The sequence below is a fragment of the Penicillium canescens genome, assembly GCF_028828765.1.
Source record: "Penicillium canescens strain IBT 15451 chromosome Unknown utg000007l_segment0_segment0, whole genome shotgun sequence".
NCBI lineage: Eukaryota > Fungi > Ascomycota > Eurotiomycetes > Eurotiales > Aspergillaceae > Penicillium > Penicillium canescens.
Window position 1 is genome coordinate 1,730,331 of NW_026703969.1, and position 19,857 is coordinate 1,750,187.

General features: G+C 48.6%; 4 protein-coding genes across 4 annotated transcripts; 1 reads left to right on the plus strand and 3 right to left on the minus strand.

Moving 5' to 3' along the window:
* Positions 1-1,511: 1,511 nt before the first annotated feature.
* Positions 1,512-3,686, plus strand: N7446_010827 (uncharacterized protein; the record flags this gene model as incomplete). Its single annotated transcript, XM_058519570.1, has 4 exons — positions 1,512-1,933; positions 1,994-2,222; positions 2,292-2,567; positions 2,619-3,686. 4 exons carry the CDS (start codon positions 1,512-1,514, stop codon positions 3,684-3,686), a joined length of 1,995 nt encoding a protein of 664 aa, XP_058368408.1.
* A 9,039-nt stretch (positions 3,687-12,725) lies between these two features.
* N7446_010828 (uncharacterized protein) lies at positions 12,726-13,179 on the minus strand (the record flags this gene model as incomplete). The annotated part of the gene is made up of 2 exons (XM_058519571.1): positions 12,726-12,804; positions 12,851-13,179. The coding sequence occupies 2 exons, from the start codon at positions 13,177-13,179 to the stop codon at positions 12,726-12,728; spliced, it is 408 nt and encodes a 135-aa protein (XP_058368409.1).
* Positions 13,176-13,931, minus strand: N7446_010829 (uncharacterized protein; the record flags this gene model as incomplete). The annotated part of the gene is made up of 1 exon (XM_058519572.1): positions 13,176-13,931. One exon carries the CDS (start codon positions 13,929-13,931, stop codon positions 13,176-13,178), a length of 756 nt encoding a protein of 251 aa, XP_058368410.1.
* A 3,072-nt stretch (positions 13,932-17,003) lies between these two features.
* Positions 17,004-17,345, minus strand: N7446_010830 (uncharacterized protein; the record flags this gene model as incomplete). Its single annotated transcript, XM_058519573.1, has 1 exon — positions 17,004-17,345. One exon carries the CDS (start codon positions 17,343-17,345, stop codon positions 17,004-17,006), a length of 342 nt encoding a protein of 113 aa, XP_058368411.1.
* Positions 17,346-19,857: the final 2,512 nt, after the last annotated feature.

A 19,857-nucleotide genomic window follows, 5' to 3' on the forward strand; every position in this document is an offset into this window, starting at 1 on the left:
CTGATCTCCCGTGCGCATATTTGCCCTCGGTGAGTTTAGAAAGGTCCTGCCACGCTTTTCGTCCCTGAATTATGAATTACAATCTAGAGTCTGGAGCCCCTGCAAAGCTCCAGAGAGAAACATATTACTCTGATACTTGGCCAGATGAATTGAATATCTGACTGAATTAGATTCACCGTGTACCAGGATCTGTCATCGGCGTTTAAAATTTAGGATGCGTCAGCCAAAGATTTAGAACGCGGAGGTTGTGTATCTTCACTTTTCGCCGGGTATAAATCGATACTCGGCCATTCAGCTATGCTGTTTCTTCGGATCGGAAAGGATCATGTGCTGGAAGTCACGCAGTTCCGCCAACAATGGAGCCGGACTGACTCCGATGAGTTAGATAGGCTCTGGTAAAATTAGTCTAATTCGGTAGAATAAAGATGATTCAGCTCGCAGGGAAACATATGGCCAGTGAATTATAGTCTGGCGATGATGAATTGAAAGGCCAACCTCTCAAGTGGGGGGATAGGTGTAAACCTAGCTGAATCCAATTACACAAAAGGGAAGGCAAGTCTTTGAAATGATTAGCTGATGTGGACAGAATTCGGAATGATTATTTCAAATAGACATTAGCACGTTCCGTCAATTTCAACAGTCACCTTTGATGAATGCGGTCCTTAAATGAAGCTAATACCGGTTATTAGCCTACGTGATTAATCTGGAAAAGAATGCATCTGAACTGTTTATGATGGACCGTCTTGACTACCCACGCAAACTGTTCCCTTTGAATTGGGCATGGTCAGTCACCGCAATGGCTTTGGATTGAACGAATTTACCCAGTTAGCCACGAAAGCACTGCGCCGCTTTAATTGGTTAGCGAGCGAACGGTCGGTGAACCTCGTTCCAGCTCGTCATTTAGGGCACCGTTTGGGATGTCTAATAGAGCAAACTTGATAGACTGACATTGTCCTATGTTCAAGTGCCAAGCACACCTCGGCTCTCGATCGCACTCAATACCTCCCTAGGTTCTCTTAAACACTACCCAGCGGTGTTGTCTGCCCTCCGTGGACTCCTCTATTCTAAGGAGAGGACTGGTGGCTTTTTCCCAGCGAATATTTACACTCAGAGCGCAAAGGAACCCCAGCTTTGTGCCAAAAAACGCCCCGGTCGATCAAACACACTTTCTATGTTTAAAACGAGCCAGCCATACACATGACCCGACGAGCTCAAGCAATGAACGGATTGTATTTACTGTGTCGGACTTGATTCTGAATCAACACTCCCACTGATTTATGCGTGGTAGATTGTGTGTGGTCTTCTTATCATTAAGTGTTTCGTGTGATGTGTCCGTTACTTGGCAAAACGTCGCGATATTGTCCTGGATCGAGGGAGTTGCGAGGAGCGTGCCCAAAACCCCGCCCAACAGTGATCGGTTCGAGAACCTGGTGAGCAATCTGACGACGCCTCCTTCAACCCCAGTGATCCAGCACAAACGCAAAAGGTCGTTACCTGGAGCCGAAAATTCGATGCCGCAGCCAGATCCTTCGAAGAGACCATATCGACCTGGTTCCGAAACTGGATCCACCGTTTCCGTCCGCCTACCTGACGACATCACCTCTCTGGCCCCATCAAGTTCCGTGGCTAGTCGGGGTGGGAGGTCACGTTCATCTAGTCCATCACGCGTGAAAGCAGAACTAGCCGCCGCCACCCCCAGGGTCGTCTACATACATGAATCTACCGACCCCAATAGCGTCGCTGCGAGTCTGCTACTGGCAACTCTAACAAAGGGTTCTGAGTACGGCCCAGATGAAGAGGTTGCTCGGAAAGTTGCAAATGCGTCGTGTCAGTGTGCTACTGAACTGCGCAGTGAAGGTTCCTGGTTGAACAAGGTCGCACTGCCGCTGTTGGAAGGGGCCATTGCGGAACTGCCGTTAGAGTGTTGGAGCATGTATGTTTTAACCACGAAGCTTCTTGTGTGCCCTACTGCTTCGTTGCTAATTGCTTGTAGTCAAACAGAATCCGTTGATCCTCAGTACCAACCTCGCTACACAGCCCGCGATACATACACTCGCAAAGTGGACCTAGTTGTCGGTCTGCCTGTGGACTTTTGGAAAGTAGACTATGAACAGGCGGGGCTCAATACACCAGGGAAATGCTTCAGCCATATGACCCATCCGCACACTGGGAAACGTGTTCTAGGCCCTGGTGTTGAGATCAAAGCCGCGGACGGAAACTTGGTAGAGGCACAAGTCCAGCTTAGTAAGTTTTGCATTCGCTTTTGGTCAGCAAAAACTGACACTATATAGGACGAGTATGCGAACAATGTCGATGCGGGAGGTTTCACTATGCCCCTCGTCGCTGAGACTTTGTCGTATGCCAATGCCTTCCGTCAGCAGTTTGGGATAGAGACGAATTCGACCTGGGACGAGATGGCCGCCAATGTCTTGGTTCTCCGTGAGAACGGCGTGACCCTCGAATTCACTACCATGAATGGAAGTGCTGTGGTCAAGCAGGCGGACGTTATTTTGGACACTTACCCTCTAGACTACGCCACTCAGGACCCGTTGAACGACCTAGACTACGTGAGTTGTTCAAAGGTCAACGCATGACTTGGGGCCTAACAAGTGTAATAGTACGCCAACAAGCAGTCTCCTGATGGACCGGCTATGGCCTGGGCTATCTTCTCGATCGTGGCCAACGAGATGTCGCCCTCCGGATGCTCGGCTTTCACCTACGGTCAATACTCGTACAAACCATATGTCCGAGCTCCTTTCTTCCAGATGTCGGAGCAATTAATCGACGACGCTGCCATCAACGGAGGCACCCACCCGGCGTTCCCGTTCCTGACTGGTCACGGTGGTGCTAACCAGGTTGCCCTCTTCGGCTACCTGGGACTGCGTCTGCTCCCCGACGACTACTTGCACGTTTACCCCAACCTGCCGCCCCAGATCCCGTACTTGAAATACCGAACTTTCTACTGGCATGGATGGCCCATTGATGCCTGGTCCAACTACACCCACACTATCATCAGCCGGGCCACCGATGCCCAGGTTCTTGATACCGCGGACCAGCGCTTTGCCAACCAGACGATCACCGTGCGCTCCGGCACTAAGACAAACTTTACCATGTACAGTCTCCCGGCATCGGGCTCCCTCGTCATCCCCAACCTCCGGACCGGCTCACGCGATACCATCACTGGTAACCTCGTCCAGTGCCAGCCTGTTCAGTCTGTGAACACCTTCCAACCGGGCCAGTTCCCTATTTCCGTGGTGGATGGAGCCTCCTCGACCAAGTGGCAGCCCGCCTGGGCGGCAAACATGAGCGCTGTGACTGTCTCGTTCGGCTCGGAAGCCGGCTCCATGGTCTCGGGCTTCTACTTCGACTGGGCCCAAGCACCTCCCGTCAACGCGACGGTCATCTTCCACAACCAGACTCTCGGTGACCCTACCATGGCCTACTACAGCCAAAGCTCGAACTATCAGATTGTGGCGTCACTTCACAACATCGCTCTTTCTGACCCCTACAACCCGCAGACCACCAACCTGGACGTCATTGCCATCCCTTCAGGCAACACCACCAACGTGACGCTTGCCGAACCCGTCCCGGCTACTAAGTATGCATCTCTCCTGATTGTCGGCAATCATAGGGCAGGGTCAGAACTCGACCCCGTCTGGTTCCCGGATGGCCAAGCGGACGTTTGACGTGCACGCTGCTGCGGCTCTGTCGGACTCGAGTTCTTTCATACAGCGCCGTAGACAGATCCCTCCTTGAACTAGGACGACATCATTGGGGATTGGTGATTGATGTATGCATTTACAATACCGTATATTTTTCAGAACACGCTCTTGATTTACTACTGTTGGTTTTCGTTTATAGAAATTGCACAATGCACTTTAAGCACCGAATCCATCAATCAGCGAATCACTAAACCTCGAATGCGAGTTTGTCAATACTTAAAAAAATCTATCAAGACACATTAGATGAGCTAGCGCGGACATTAGGTGTTGCCTTGAAGCCTGGTGCTACTTGGAGGCTTGAGACTGCTGATGTGTTCCGGTGGCTTCTAGATGTGTGGGATGATTATCTGGATCTCCTAAGACAGGAAGCACCGATTGCTCTGATTATATTTGGATATTGGTGTGCATGTGTTCGACAGATTGAGTGGATGTGGTGGATGGAAGGTCTCAGCCAGCGCTTAATGACCCAGCTGTTGTCTGTACTGGACCCAAATATCGAGAATGGCTTTGGTGGCCCCAGGAGATTATCAATGGGACTCATGTTACATCGCCTTGAACACGAAATACGAAGTCATGTCAGTAAATAAAGAGCCTACCAAATGGACCGCCCTTTGGCCAAATACAACAGAGGTTATAAATGTGTACACGGTGCTAAGAAGTATTGGACAGTCTCTATACGAAAGCTTCGAAGCGAGTGTACCCTTTCATGCATTGTTTTCGCCCTACCTTGGCCTCTCTTTTTTCGCCTCATTTTTGCCCAATTTTGAGTGTCTCAGGTTCATCATATAGATCACATAAAGGTAGGGGAGTGAAAGGCCTTATGACTCCTGCTGTAGATTTCCTCTCCACTTACCTTAGACAAGACGAGCTTAGAACACACTTAAAAGACACTAGTTGTCACTATCCGAGTTTAAATTGGATAGGAAAAGATACGAGACGAACGCTGAGACGGATATGCCTACCCCGACATCGAGCTCGATGCAGAGGTATCATACATAGTCAGGGAAGACAAACGAGAGGGAAAAAAAGTGAAAAAGAAGATTACCGACTATCATTAAGAAGGAGATAAAACTTCCATATGGGGTCCTTCAAAAGCTGGCGAAACAGTTCATCAAACCACCCTGCAATTTTCGTAACCTCAGTGACCTAATAGGTAGCCGCCACTTCTATATAAACCTGTCTCGGCCCACAGCCGCACGTTGAAGGCATTTTCTCTCCCCAAGTCCAAATCGAAACAGAGGTGGAATGCTCGCCCGGGAGTGTGACACCAGCCCCATTCTTGAGGCGGTTGCCGTCAAGAAAATCACCCATGCACGTATCCAGCCCATCCATAAATGAGAGCCCGTTCTTGGCTGATTTCCCAATGTAAACTCCATTCCTGTATTATCCTGTTCCTCGACTGAGCATGACTTTCTTCCATTGACTGGCTGAGGCTACTGTAGGCCTGTTGAACGCCTCCGTTCCAGGGCAGAGCTGCCTCTGCTGAGAAGAAGCCGGACTATCTCCTTCTGTTAGGTGCGCGTGGCATAATACAAAGGCGTCCGAAGATGCCTATCTGGGACGTGGATGAACCATTGCACCCATCTAGTCTACTATTATCTATTTATCTATATAGCGTTAAGTACCCCCGATTATCGTTTTCTAAAACCTCAATCCTTATACCCTTTTAAGGTTATAAAGCAATCAATCTACCCCGGCTAACTACCATGCATTTGTGTGTTCATTTCATCATCATAATCCAACGCCCTAGATATCTCATACATTTAGGTGATAATTGGTCTAATTCAATGATGTTATGAGTTGCAAGGCTGTAAAATACTGATTACCACGGATTTGTACGCCAAGGGCTGAGTATGTTGAGAGAGAAGATACGAGACGCAGAGTGATACGCTTTTTGACAGTAGGAATAAGATAAATTGGCGATTGGTAGTTGGGATAACCTCTGGGTGGAATAATACTTTATAGCCTTCTTTAGAATTACATCTAATACAAAAACAGTTGGATCTCGTCCTCTCTGTATAATATCAGGAGTCCTCAGTTATAGCCTCAAGCTATCACCCCCATCCGTCAGACCACTAGCACTCTCATATTGCGGTTCCACCGTGGATCTCGTGTTGTTCCGTAGCTCAAACCCCTCATGATCGGACCTCGGGTGGCCGGGCTCATAATGATCTCGCTCCTCCCATCTTGTGATCCCAAATGCATCCAGAGAAATATGATAGGCTGGCCTTGACGCTATAACTGGCGTCCGTGAGGAATGGGTATCACTCAAGGAACCACTATTCAACCAACTACCACCAAGTACCTGCCGAACAAGTGGCCTGAGCATGGGGAGGCAGACTGTGATCGCTGAACAGCAGAGTTCTGTTTGGGTTAGGACGACTTGAAATTACATTCCAGTCAGCTTGGCCCTTAAGTACATAGTTTAATGGGGGGAGAAGGAGGCATACATCCTGTGACAGCATTCTGAGTCGAAATCATGATAACAATAAACCGAGCAAGGCCCGCAAGGATCGTAACTAGCCCGATGGCGAAAATCCCCACTATCGTACAGAGTTGAGGTTTCGTTACATGCAGGTTAGGGAGGAGGAAGAAGGGCAGAACGAAGACTATTTCATCAATTAGTCGCAATCAAGGATAAAAAATTAGAGAAATAATCTCGTACGTGACATCTCTCCCGTAATATTCAAAGCCCAGAATACACTGAATGTTTCTCTATTTGCAAGTGAGCTGCATGGGTTTTGTGGATTCCTAAGAAACAAGGAGGTAAGTAACTTCAGCTTCGTAATCAAATGGAGAGCAAACTAACCAGTTTATTGGAATCGGAATACACCACGCAAGAAGGATGATAAGCGACGTAATGAATGCAAGTATAATGTATATGGTTACCATCCATAACGCGACGCGCAGCCGAGGCATAATTGGGGGAAAGAGGTAGAAATAAAAAATCACCATGCTGAGTTTGGTAAAATATAGTCCTGTGATCCAGAAGAAGGCGCTGACATAAAGAAGCTGCATTCATGTTTAGAGTCTGTTGGAGCGTATGTATAATGGCCTCACCTCTTGCGAACTGCCCTGTTTCTGGAGACCATTCATAAAGCCAGTTCTAGATCCACTGTTCACTATAATAGTGTACAAAATAGTTGATACAAGTATAGAACACCAAGCCGTTACAACGAGGCCCTCTGCGAGCAGACTCGGTGTCTTTCGGAGGAAAAGTCGGACATATAACCGAGCTGTAACAGCGAGTGTGGCAAGGAAGAACAGAACCCAGTCTGTTATCTATATATTATTAGTTCTACACCTTAGTTATTCACTTCGAAGCCCGAATGATAGCTTGGGACAGAGGAACTTAGGAAGTGACATACAAGTATGGTAACTGACTCAGGCCTAGGCATGCTTCAGAGTGATCTGCCATTCGTATTAGATTAATAGACTCAGAATAGAGAAGAAAATGCGTCCCTTGTCCACATTCTTCAACATACATATCTGCTATGCTTTCATCGGTGTGGGCACAGTGTGAATGAATCGAAGGCGGTTCGACACACGTGAGCTATTTCTTGACCGGTCTGAGCTCTCCTAACCAACATTCAAAATCGTGATCTGCAATCTGCTGGATTACAGAACTTCACTAGCTCCTTAGCCTTTCTCATCTTCCGTTAGGAGCTGTTAGTGAGATTGTCCCGTAGACACTCAGCGAGATAATATAGGAAGAAGTCGCGTAGAAGTTGATGACAGATTCGCGTCTCCAGCCAGGCTTTTTCTTTGCCTCGAGGTAATTTTGACGGTGGGAAGTTCGATCCCCATAAAAGGAGAAATCTATGGGATGTCACTTTTTACCTGTCCTCCCCCGAGATTTGCCAAAAAAGGAACGGTCTTGATTGGTGGGAAATCCGTATTGTATCGATCAGAACAGGTTTACAGCCTCTTTACTGACTAGTACCCGGGTAATTGCGAAGATACTAGAGATCTGCATCCACAAAGGAAGAGATGCCGGGGAGTGGTGATGTCAGCGGGGATCTAGATCTATAGATAGCCATTGAGAGGACTGTGACGCTAACATTCCCGTCACCTCCGCAGTCACGTCAGAATTTCGCTCCACTCAATAACATCTCGAGAAATCATTATGGGCTAGACAATCTGTTGTCAGCTATTACATGATTCCGTCAAACCTTGCCTGACCGTCGCTCTCACATCGCACGTGACGTGACGTGACTAATACCTAGGCATCCAGCTACAGTAGGAACTTTTAGTTATAGTGTCGTATTTTCTGACTCGCGAGCACCCCTAAGATTTGCTAGTCTACCAGTGATTATAAGTATTGTACCAGTCACGACCCACTCGAGTACTAGACCATATCAGGAATAACAGGAACCTGGGCTTCACGGACTCCATCAAATTTCCCTTCTTGTATAGCTTCTGTTATTCTAGGTAAATTCTGTTGGGTCACCCCGAATTGCTACTGGGACACCGGACCCGGCCATAGCGTCAATTAGTCAACTCCCTTCCCAAAATTGCTTCTGAGACACCCAAAATACGCCATTACTGCTCCTGTGTCCTAAAAGCGTGCCACACATCACGTCTAGGGCTCCGAAAGGAATATGTTGAGATAGGTAGTTGTAGTGTTCTTGTTTTGGTTGCTATCAAAAGTGGGAACCCCGTCTATTTAAATGTCCATTGCTAGTCCTGCCATAAGCTTTGACCACCGCGATACTCAACACTCCCACTCGATGGCCACCATCACCAATGGTGTCAGTGACTATGTGATTGCGGTTGTGACGGGTCCCATTAAAACCTTCAAAAACTTCATTTGAGAAGAAAGGAAGGAAAGGGTACCCTGCGCCTTAGTCTTGTTCAATACAAATAAGGTGTAGCAATCACTCAACGCCAAGCCCTTTCCGAAACCACTCAAATCTTTCCCGAGCAAGGGGTTTGGTGAACCCATCAGCAATTTGTTCTGTGGTTGGGATATATTTGAGCTTCACTGTTCCGTTGTCTTGGACCTCTCCCTGCCACTTGCGTTGGATTTCCATATGTTTTGTGCGAGAGTGGTATTGTGGGTTCGAGGAGAGAGCAATGGCCCCTTGGTTATCCCCGCAGATGATCGTGGCGTTTAATCCTTGATTCATATTCAATTCGGTGAGAAGCCTTCTCAACCAGACTGCTTCTTTGGTGGCTTGTGTCTGCCCTAGAAATTCGGCTTCGCACGTTGAGAGGGCAACGATGCCCTGGCGTTTCGATTGCCAACTGATGGCCCCACTTCCAATATTGAAGAGATACCCAGCTGTTGATCGGCTCGTGTCACGACATCCTCCCCAATCTGCATCTGTGAAGCCTTTCAGTTTCTGAGGCTGACCCTTGTACGCGAGTCTGAGGCTCTTGGTTCCTCTGAGGTACCGCAGGATGCGTTGAGCGAGTTTTATGTGTTGGGGCCCAGGATTTGCCAGAGACCTACTCGCCACAGAGACTGCGTACGCGATGTCCCCCCTGGTTCCAAGCATAATGTACATCAGAGATCCGACCATGCGTTGGTAAGATGTCCTCTGATCTGGAGGGCACGTATAGTCTGGACTGTTCTCTGGAAGCGGTGAGGTTTCTATCGGCGTGCCGATGGGAGCGCAGTTGCCAATATCAAATTGATGAGCAACCTTGTCAATGTATGCTTCTTGACTGAGGGACAGTTTCCTGTTTTGGCGGTCCCGCTGGATGGATATCCCAAGGTAGTAGCTGCATGGGCCCAGATCTGTCATCTGAAAACGGTTCCTTAGGCTCCGCTTGATCTTCTTGATCTCTGCGATACTCGGACCCACGATCAGGAGATCATCAACATATACCGCGATGTACATATTGCTCCGAACGAAGATACCAAGATCGGCGGTGATTGGCTCGAAGCCAAGATTGCGCAGGAAGTTCGTGAGGGTCTGGTACCAGATGCGAGGAGCCTGCTTTAATCCATAGAGAGCTTTTCGAAGCTTGCAGACCCTTGGAGTGCCATCCGTCATGCGATGGGGCTGTTCGACGTAGATCTCGTGGTCTATATGTCCGTACAAGAATGCGGTTTTGACATCCACTTGCTCGATCTCGAAGTCTAGGGCCGCTCCGATTGCGAAGAGGGCTTTGTAGCTCATTGGCTTGACAACCGAGGCAAAGGTTTCATCATAGTCAATACCGTCTTCTTGTGTGAAGCCTCTCACCACCCATCTGCTCTTATGGCGGAGTACTTTGCCGTGAGGTCCTCGTTTGAGTTTGAAGACCCATTTTCCACTGAGAACTCGCCGGTCTTTGGGGGGATCAACAAGCTCCCACGTTTTGTTTTGCTTGAGTGAGTTCACTTCTTCAAGCATTGCCCTTTTCCATTCGAGCCAGCTTCTGTCGTTCTTCGCTTGATGCAGGTTCTTTGGCTCAAAGGGTTCTGTTTCCTCTGCAGCTACCGTTAAGAGTGTTGGGATGATGTTCTCTTCGGGTATATTCATTAGTGCAAGCTCTTCTTCGCTCTCATCAGACGTGTCTAGTGTGACTTGTGGAGCACGAATCTTCATTTCAGGGTGATGATCTAGTGCTCCTGGTTGCACTTCATGAACTGGGTTGTCAAGTTCAAGTTGGAGTTCTGGATATCGTTGCCATTCTCCTGAACTTAGCCCTTGTTGAGCGTCGTCTTGTTGCTGGTCGCCACCGGGTGGTGAGTCAATCCCAAGGACAGAATCCTGATAAGCAGGTGATAGGGGTCCGAGGGCATCGTCACTCCGTATGGACGACAAGGTCCTGTCTCCCTGTACAGCAACAGCTGGCTGCGAGTCTTCGTTACTCGATTGAGACGACGTTGGGGTTTGCGAGTTATCGTTACTCGGCTGGGTAAGCACTCGCGAGTTATCGTTACTCCGAGGCAGTATGTGCGAGATATCGTTTCTCGGCTTAGGTAGGGCCCGCTCCGATGGTGCCATTGACAATTGGCGCCCCGAAGCAGGCACGGATGCTTGCCGGATGCCTACCGACGGTTGATTTATTAGTCCCACCGTCTCACTCCCCCTGCGGCAGCAGCCGTTGCCTCAGGTAAGCCTTCTTGTCTGGCTCCCACATCTTCTATAGTCTGTGTGGAGGGAGCTGTAAGGACTTCGTGAAATTCGGCGTTTGGAGTCCCAACGATTCTTCCGTCTTCCAGGAGGATACGGTAGTTGGTATTTCCTTCATAGCCTAGCAAAATGCATGGCCTTGTTCGCGGATCCGTGAGCTTCTTTCTTTGCTTTGGCGGGATCAAGTATTCCCCTTTGGATCCGATCACTCTGAGTCGTGATAGGTCAGGCTTGTCGCCATACCACGCTTGGTACGGAGTCATGTTGAGCTTCGATAACGGCGACCGGTTGGAGAGGAACGCTGCGGTTCGAGCAATTTCCGGCCAGAATTTAGACGGCAACCTCGCATGTGCTAGCGTAGGCCCAACCCTATCGTAAATAGTCTTGTGGGCTCTTTCAGCGACCCCGTTCTGCTGGTGTTGATCCACTCCTGTCACCTCAGCTTGAATTGCGCGCGAGAACAACATGAACTTCATCTCGTCTCCCACTTGTTCAGATATTCTGTCGAGACGTATTCGCCTGCATTTTCGTTCGGGGCGCTCATTGTGGTCGAGGAAGAACCGTAGTGATTCTATGACGAACTCTTGTCTTCGTGGTATAGGGATAATCTCGATCCAGCCCGTGAAGTCGTCAACGATGGTGAGCCAGTAACGACTGCCGTCAAGGCCCTCGTCAAATGGCCCTGCAACGTCAATATGGAGGAGCTCCATTGCGTGTTCTCCTCTCCTGCTATTTCCTGATCTGCGGTGGGGTTTTTCGATCATTCGCCCCTGCAGACACGAATTGCATGGATGACGTGGCTCCATGTCCCGAACACCGTGAGCCTGCTTTTTGAGTCGCCGAAGATTTGCATCACTCATATGAGCAAGTCGATTGTGCCACAGAGACATTTGCGGGCTAACATGGTAAGAGGGAAAAGTCAGACTTGTCCACAGATCGAGTGCGTAGACTCCATGATATTCGTTGGCAGTATATAGATTCTTTTCGTTTGACTTGTTGCGAATGATAGCACTCCGGCTTGGGAATTCCACCTTTGCTCCTCGTTTGAGAAGCTGGAGCACCGATATGAGATTGGCGTGTGCAGATGGAACATAGAGGATGTTATCAAGCACAAGCCATTTCTTTCTGCCGCGTACATTGCAAAGGATATCCACTGTTCCCACTCCTGAGGGAGCCGTTGAGGTGTCAACGCCTGTAAGTGAGGGGCCATGGTACTTGGCCATTTGGACAAACCTCGAGGCACTATTGCAGACGTGCTGAGCGCATCCACTATCCACGATCCACGCGTCGCGAATAGAGAGGGTTTTTATCGCCATCATTATGGGAATATGGTCGGACAGGGCGAAATTGCCCTCGATATCGTTTCCAAATGCTTCGTTGACATCTTTCTCGGAGACTCTCGTCGCCATGAAAGTTGGTTTCTTTGGATCCTTTGGACCACCGGCATCATCATCCTCGTCATCCGTCGAAGGCCGCTTCTTCAACTGTTTGCGTGTGCCCGTATGCATCCTGCCTGGCTTTGGCTTCGGTCCATCTCCGTCTTTCTGTTTCTGTTTCGGATTCTTGGTGAAACATTCGGAGTCAACGTGATAAGGTTTTCGGCAGAAGGAGCAATATGGGACGTTATCGATCTCGATTCGACAAGTAGTTCCGTCCGACGACGGGATGAGTTTCTTGTCACCTGGCCCACGGACTAGAGCAAGAGCAGGAAGTGCTTGCGTCTCCATTGCTTGTTTACCCAATTGCCCCTTCCTATGCTCTTCCTCAATTGCCTTATTCTCGATATAGTCAAACGTGGGCGCCGCTTTCGTGACGGTCCCATTTGCGTCTCTTTCATTGACAAGGTCCATTTGTCGGAAGATATGATCGCGGAAGCTCTCGTACTCCGGACCGAGTGCATGCACGAAGAAAAATGTTCGCTCAATTTCGGAGGTTACGCAATCAGAGTCAAGGAGGAGTTTTTCAGCATGGATCTTCCTGATCTCTGCTCCGAGGGCTTGAGTGCTCCCACACTTGTCTCTTGTAAGGGCCATGTATCGCCGTTGGAGGTTAACATACGTGCCTGAGCCTTCTGGTTTGAAGTTGTCCTTGACTGCCTTAAGCAGTACTTGGACTGGAGGAATCTCAAAGGCATTGATCCTTTGCGCCGCATTGTGGGTCAGCTTTGCCGTGATCATCGCAGAATAGAACTTTTGGCGGTGAATCCATTGCCGTGCTTCTTCCTCTTCTATCGGTGGAGTCGCTCCATCGTCGGCAACCGCAGATATCCGAATGAACTCATTGACCTTCTGATTCCACCGAAACCAGTCGCTGGCATTATCTAATGTTGGGATTCCGTTATAGAACGTATTGATTCCGAATTGCTCAAATTTTGTGATTTCAGTCATGTCGGCAAAGGATGCTCCTCGGAGCTGAAGAATTCAGGGCTAGATATGTCGTTGGGCCGATCAGAGGTAACCGATTCACTATTTGATGACTGAGGCGAGCGCACCTCCAAGCCAAAGAGTTCAAGGCTTGGCGCGGCACTGGGAAGACTTGAGACGATGGAAACGCTTCGATCTGATGAACTTGGCGTAGGCATCCGAGATGGAGGAGTATAGTCGCTGTCCGGGACTCCTTGTAGATTGAGAGAGTACTTGTATGATCTAAAGAAGTGGGGCAAACGGCGTCGGTCAACAAGATATCCCGGCTTCCTTGGAGGGAAGATTGAGGGTCTGTTTGGCCTGAGTTTGTAACGACTCGAATTGCTGTTGTCGGAAATGAATGGATCCCCTCCACCCGCAGGGCTTGGTGGGGTGAAGGCCAAAGTCTCAATGTTGTTTTCCGACCGAGCAAGAGTGCGATAGCAACTTGTCCCCTTTGCGATACTGGAACATGTGGGTTGAGCTTGGGGGGAACCTGAGAGGTTTTCTCCAGTGTTGCGAGGAGCGATGATTGAGGTGGTGATCCTCGATGCTCGGCGTATGCGGTCTTCGGTGGACAGGCGCCAGTAGGCTCCCAAGAGTGCGTTCGGAGAAAGTGATGGGAAGTAGGACGTTTGGATATTCTTGAAGCGCCAATGGCGAGTGTATCGGAGGTATGAGAGGATGTTCAGCTCCTCGTCCGTCCAAGAGTGTCTCTTTTGTAGTGTTTTCCGCATTTTTCTTCCGAAATGGCATTGTGGCTGGTGACTCTGAGAAGATGGTTACCGAGCTTGCTGCAAATGGTGACATGTCCCGGCAGTAGGTAACATTTGCGGTACCTCATGCCAGCTTCATAGTGTAACCGTAGCAATAATGGCATACTGTCAATGGCTATTTGCCGGAGAAACTCCCGAGACTTGCTGCAAACGGTGACATGTCCTGGCTATGGGGACAACCCTGCGATACTCCGTGCCAGTGTGACAGTGTAACAGTAGCATTGATGGCATGCTGTCTGTAAGTCTTCAGTGAATGGAAGTTCATCCAGGTTATTGCTTTGAGAGGGTTTTGAGCAATAGAACTTCATATTGTTCATCAAGTTACTGAGAATATATGATCAGTTTCTGAAGTTCATGGAGTTAGTTTCTGATAGAGAAGCTTAGCTGTAATGGCAGGGAAAGGATTTTTTTTTCTTGATATGCCTGCGTGCCCAAAGGTAAAGCCACCCGGGCTCATAACCTGTTGAGATAGGTAGTTGTAGTGTTCTTGTTGAGGTTGCTATCAAAAGTGGGAATCCCGTCTATTTAAATGTCCATCGCTAGTCCTGCCATAAGCTTTGACCACCGCGATACTCAACAGTTCCTTGGACAATATTCAATAGTTCATGAAATCCCCCACGCTTCCGGCCCAAACCGTGAGTGACCTTCAGGCAAAGGACATGCTTAAATTTGGTCTAATAGAATTCAATGACTTCTATGGTCGCAAGTCTCGCAATTTAGAAATGTTTAAAGCAATATAAGTCTAGTGTGGCTTTCGATAGCCCAAACTAGTATTATGAGGCAGGCCGCCAGCAACCTGCGGGGAGTGACAATAACCAACCAAATAGGGCTGTTGACGATATTGCCGATATACCGATGTTGACGATACGATATCGACAGACGATACGATATCGGCAGCTTTTGAATTTGTCGATGCCGATTTCCGGTACTATATCGGCAAGCTTCAAATTTGACGATATCACCACTCACGATATCGTCATATCGTATCGGCATCGGCACATTTTCCCCTTAGAATCATCTAGAGAGCGAACGGGCTTTCGTCGAACAGCAGTTTTATTTAACACTTTATGAATGCAGAACCGGATTATCGCGATGGCATAAGTTAACCAAATCTCTTGACCGCTACCACTTATACCCATCGCGAATCAACATCAGCATTCTTAAGGTATCCCCTTTCAAAGAATATCTCCGGATGCCTAGCACGTCCCTCGCTGTACTAAATACTCTCTCAACAGCAACTTCAGAAGCAGGAATCGCTAGATAGTCCCTGGCTGCTGCTGCCATCCGCGGATACTCGCCCTTCTGCATCTTCCACCAATTACAGAGCCAGTTCTGGCCGGTTGTATCTGCGACGCTGATCGGAGGGGTGTCGAAGTACTTATCAATATCTGAGAGCGGCGGATCTCGCGCCTGCAACTTCTTCAGCATTCTAGACTCCACATCACTATGCTGCAGGGAAGACGATTTTGATGCAGCGGCATCATGCTCCGGGTTACTAGCCGCGTATACCTGATGGAGATTGGTGCGGATCGTTTCCAGAACCATTGTCCCTGCATTGCCATCTTGCAGTTCCCGTAAGACCATTTCACCTTTGACTCGGGGATCCAAGACGAGGGCAGTGTAGTAGGTATCGCAGTCATCCATAATGGAATAGTACTTTTCGTATTTCTTCATCCCTTCTTTCACTGCAGCTATGATATCTCGATCCAGTTTTGCGAATTCACCATTGCCTTCCGTCACGTCATCAAGCAGTTCGTGTAGCTCATAGTAAATCGGGACTGCGAGGCTGATTTGTGGATTGCGTTTCGAAATGAACAAAGTAAGCTCATTGAATTTGTGGAGTACTGTGTGAATCTGTTCCAGCCGTGACCAATCCTGGAGAGTGAACGGCGGGAGTTCCTCCTGAAGGTTTAGGAACTTGTTGACTTGTTGCCTTGACTTCAAACCATCATCCACCATGCGAAATGTCGAGTTCCATCGTGTCGTAACATCGTACGCTACGAATTTTTCTGGAAGATTGTTGAGTCTGCAAATCTCCTTCCATTTCTGTCGGCGCTGAGGACTTCGGTTAATCCAAAGAGCGAGGACCCGTAATCTCCCTATTGCTGAGTGATCGGTGATCGAGTTACCAGTCTGTAAACAGTCACAGGCAACTTGCGCTTGTTCCATCGTCCCCGACCCCACGTTACGGAGGATATCTTTCACAATCAGATTGAGGACATGAGCCAGGCAGCGGATGTAGCTGTCAAGACCTCGATAGAGTGGTGCTGGCATGGCGTCTGCCCCCTAGGTCGGTCGGAAAGGGAGAAGTACAACTCCGATGCCATGGCCTCATTGTTACTGGCGTTGTCGCCTGTAATGGAAATGAGCTTGTCCTCGAGACTCAACTCAGTAAGCATATTTTCCACTGCAATTGCCAGATTTTCTCCACTATGAACGCCCTGGAGTGCGGTGAACTCGAGTAATCTCTCGCGGTACTCAAATTCGTCAGTCAGCCAATGACCTATTATCCCTAAAATAGGAAGATGATTCTGGCTTGTCCAGATATCCAGTGATAAGGCAATGGTTTTGCAAGTCAAAGTCAGCTCATCCTTCAGGTTGGTGCGCTGTATGGCGAACTCTTGCATGATTCGATCCCGCAAGGTGTGGCGAGAAGTGAATGGAGGCTCAATCCCAGGAATGTCTCGGAACATTTGCTGAAACTCTGGCGACTTGACAGTGGTGAAAGCTTTCATATCAGTCACGATCCGGCGAATGGCATTCCTTTCCAAGACCTCTTGATGGGTGAGACTCTGTTTACCACCCATAAAACTCCGAATGTCTGGTCCCTTCTTCGCTGGCTGTATACTGGAGGTCGGGCAGTAAATGCCATGCTTTGCCAAGTGGGTTTTCATGTTGCTGGTTGTGTTTTGCCTTTGAGAATCTGACGTATGCCAGTCACAGCGTGTTCCCGTTTTTTCATCTACATGCATACAGCGAATCTCTCGGTCGACCAGCCGCCTCTTGTTGGTCCTCTTGATAACCCATGGACAATCAATGGCTGTAGTCTCGAAGTACCCCCAGATCCACTCTGTAGCCGGCGCTTGGCCGTTTACACCATCGAGAGGATACGTGGCTTGTGATTGAAGTGCCAGCATCCGTTGAGCTCTCTTGGGATACTAGCACTTGCGACACAGACTCGGAAGGTAGGAGTTCGCAATCTGGTATGTTGGCGAGGATCACCGCGTCTTTTTGACAGGTTGGGAGAGTATGTGTGGCATTGCTCGGTGGCTCGCTTGACTTGCTTGATTGGTCGGTTTGATCCTCGGGCAAAGACTCTCCATCGCTCTCGTCATTCAGAACTCGGTAGTTGAGGCGTTTCTGCCGGGTACGCATTTTGTGTTGGATACACCGGGCCACTGGTGCAGTGTGAATGAATACAACTTGCTGATCACAGCTCACTTTTTATATGGACCCAGTAGCTCAGTAGAACCAGGGTTGAAGAGTCATATGTGGAGTTGGTTAGTTTCTGGGAGAGCTTCACTGCCAACGAAGAAGAGGTAGGGGCACGCGTCCCAGTCTCTCAGACGCGTCGCGTCTAAATAGAGTTGAACCATAAAATGGGATTGAACCCTTATGACCTCTGGATATTCTGCCATATAGCATAACGGAAGAAGGAAGGCGTAGCCATAAAATAGAACAGGTAATATGATAGTATGTTGGCAGGAAAAAGCCAATGACGTAAATATATATTGAAATGGGGATGGCTCAATGGCAGTCTGGCATAGCAGACAGGTCGATATCATGGATAGACCTCCGCAAAGCCCATAAATGGGCCCGACCTTTAGGCCCATAGCCCAACCAGCAGTGGGCTGTGGGCCTAACCTCTATAGCCCGCCCCAACCCATAGCCCATGAGTGGGGGCCCATGAGGCCCCCAATATAGCCCATTTCTATGCATAACTACGATCTTGGCGCTCATAAAACCGCTGATTAATGCCTGTTTTTTACGCATGTTCCAGTCTGTAAGCCTTTACAAGGCATACATCGGCCCGACGTTTTACCAGGCCTGATCTAGTATTTCAACTCCCAATCCGGGGGTTCAACTCCCCCAAGAATCAAGATCTCAAGATCCAACGGCGACGACATAGTAATTAAGGTCGTAGATGAAGCCAGCTACAGTAGGCACTATAGTTTACCGGCGTCATCCAAAAAACAATCCAATTTCACCAAGTTTTCCTAGTATTCTAGTACTTAGAGAGTTCCAAAGTGTCAACATGTAGAGATATATATCTCATATAATTAGAAGTAGGTGCATGTTTCTGTTGAACTGTAGATTCAAGGGTCAAATCTATGAATTATAGGTTTATAGAGTTGAAATTTATACCAAAAGATAGCCAATCTCTCAGACTTAACGTCTGTCTTCACAGGAACGTAATATTCTGGGGATTACAGAGATATGAGAGGTTTGAAGATATCTCATGAGCCATGGGGTGAGATGTTTTGGGCGAACAAATTGTAAAATGGGCGGGGAGATGGGTTATCCATGGACTTTTCTTGGGCTTTGGATGGGCTGAATTCACTGCATATGCATGATCTAGCCAATCAGATGCTAGAATCAAGATATTCCGTTTTAATGTCGACTGCTACGGTGATCTCTGTTTACAATATCTGTTTGCTACGGCGTCGATACGTCGACAGTTCTCTCACTAAGAAGGTATGTCGATTTCTTCCTCCTGAAGCTATTCCCCTGAAGCCCTTCATCCAATTTTGAACCTACTATCAAGTTGTCATCCTGATCATGTCGCAAAGCCAGGAGTTTAGATCCTCCCAGTTGGGCCTGTTCGACACTGAGCCCGACAATTCGTCAATTGCTACGCCTTCTCTTTGCCCAGCTACTCCGTCCACCTCTCGGCAGGTTGATAGCTTCTCGTTCGTTGAGCCGTCTGTTCCTTCGTCTATCGCCCTAGATCCCCTTGAACGCTTCCAACGTGTCGGTCCTGGTAGGAGAGGAGGCCAGTTTTTCCTTTACGACGCGATGAATCACACTGATTGGGTCAACTGGTGGTTGGAGACTGACTATGGATCTAGAAACAAGATCGCTTGGGAGTCACAGCATGGCTCCGCTTCGGAGACCTGGAAACAGTTTGAGCAAGTGGCCCATACGGCGACTGGAAACCCAAAGGTCTTGTGTAAGCGTTGCGATGCAATTCTTGAGCACCCTTATACTACTAAGAAGGATGCCAATGGGAGGGTTGGTCGTCATGGCACGACAACAATTACCCGTCATCTTCAGACCTCAGCCTGCCAAAAGGCTACAAGTGGACGCCGGCAGAGGGCTGAATTGACGAGGTTCCTTCAAACGGTATACTATCATACCTAGCTCTACTAGACCCTACTAACTAGCATCATGATCAGGGTAGTCATAGCCAGACATTCTCGCAAGAAGGTTTTGAGAGTAAAATCTTGGAGTTTATTACTACTAACCGGCTTCCATTCCAAATCGTTGAAAATCCAGCATTTCGTGAGCTCATCGCAGAGGTAAGTCCGTCAGACGCCAGTCCGTAGGCGTCAAATCCCCCAAATCCTCCAAATCCGCCGTCTTTACCAATCAGCCTCTATTTTCCTCGTCACCTAACTAAATCTTAAGTCTTGAATCTAGGCACAATCCGCCCTAAGCCCTCCGATCGTGCCCTCCGCTGATACAATTCGACGTCGCCTGTCTGGCCGTGTTAAAGAACGACAGCATGATACACTCAGAATGCTTCCAGAACATGCAAAGATCTCGATTGCGTTAGACTGTTGGACATCTCCATTTCAGCAGGCATTTATGGCTATTACTGGCTATTTCATCGATGCCGAATGGGTCTACCGTGAGGTGCTACTCGGCTTTAAACCCCTTCATAGTT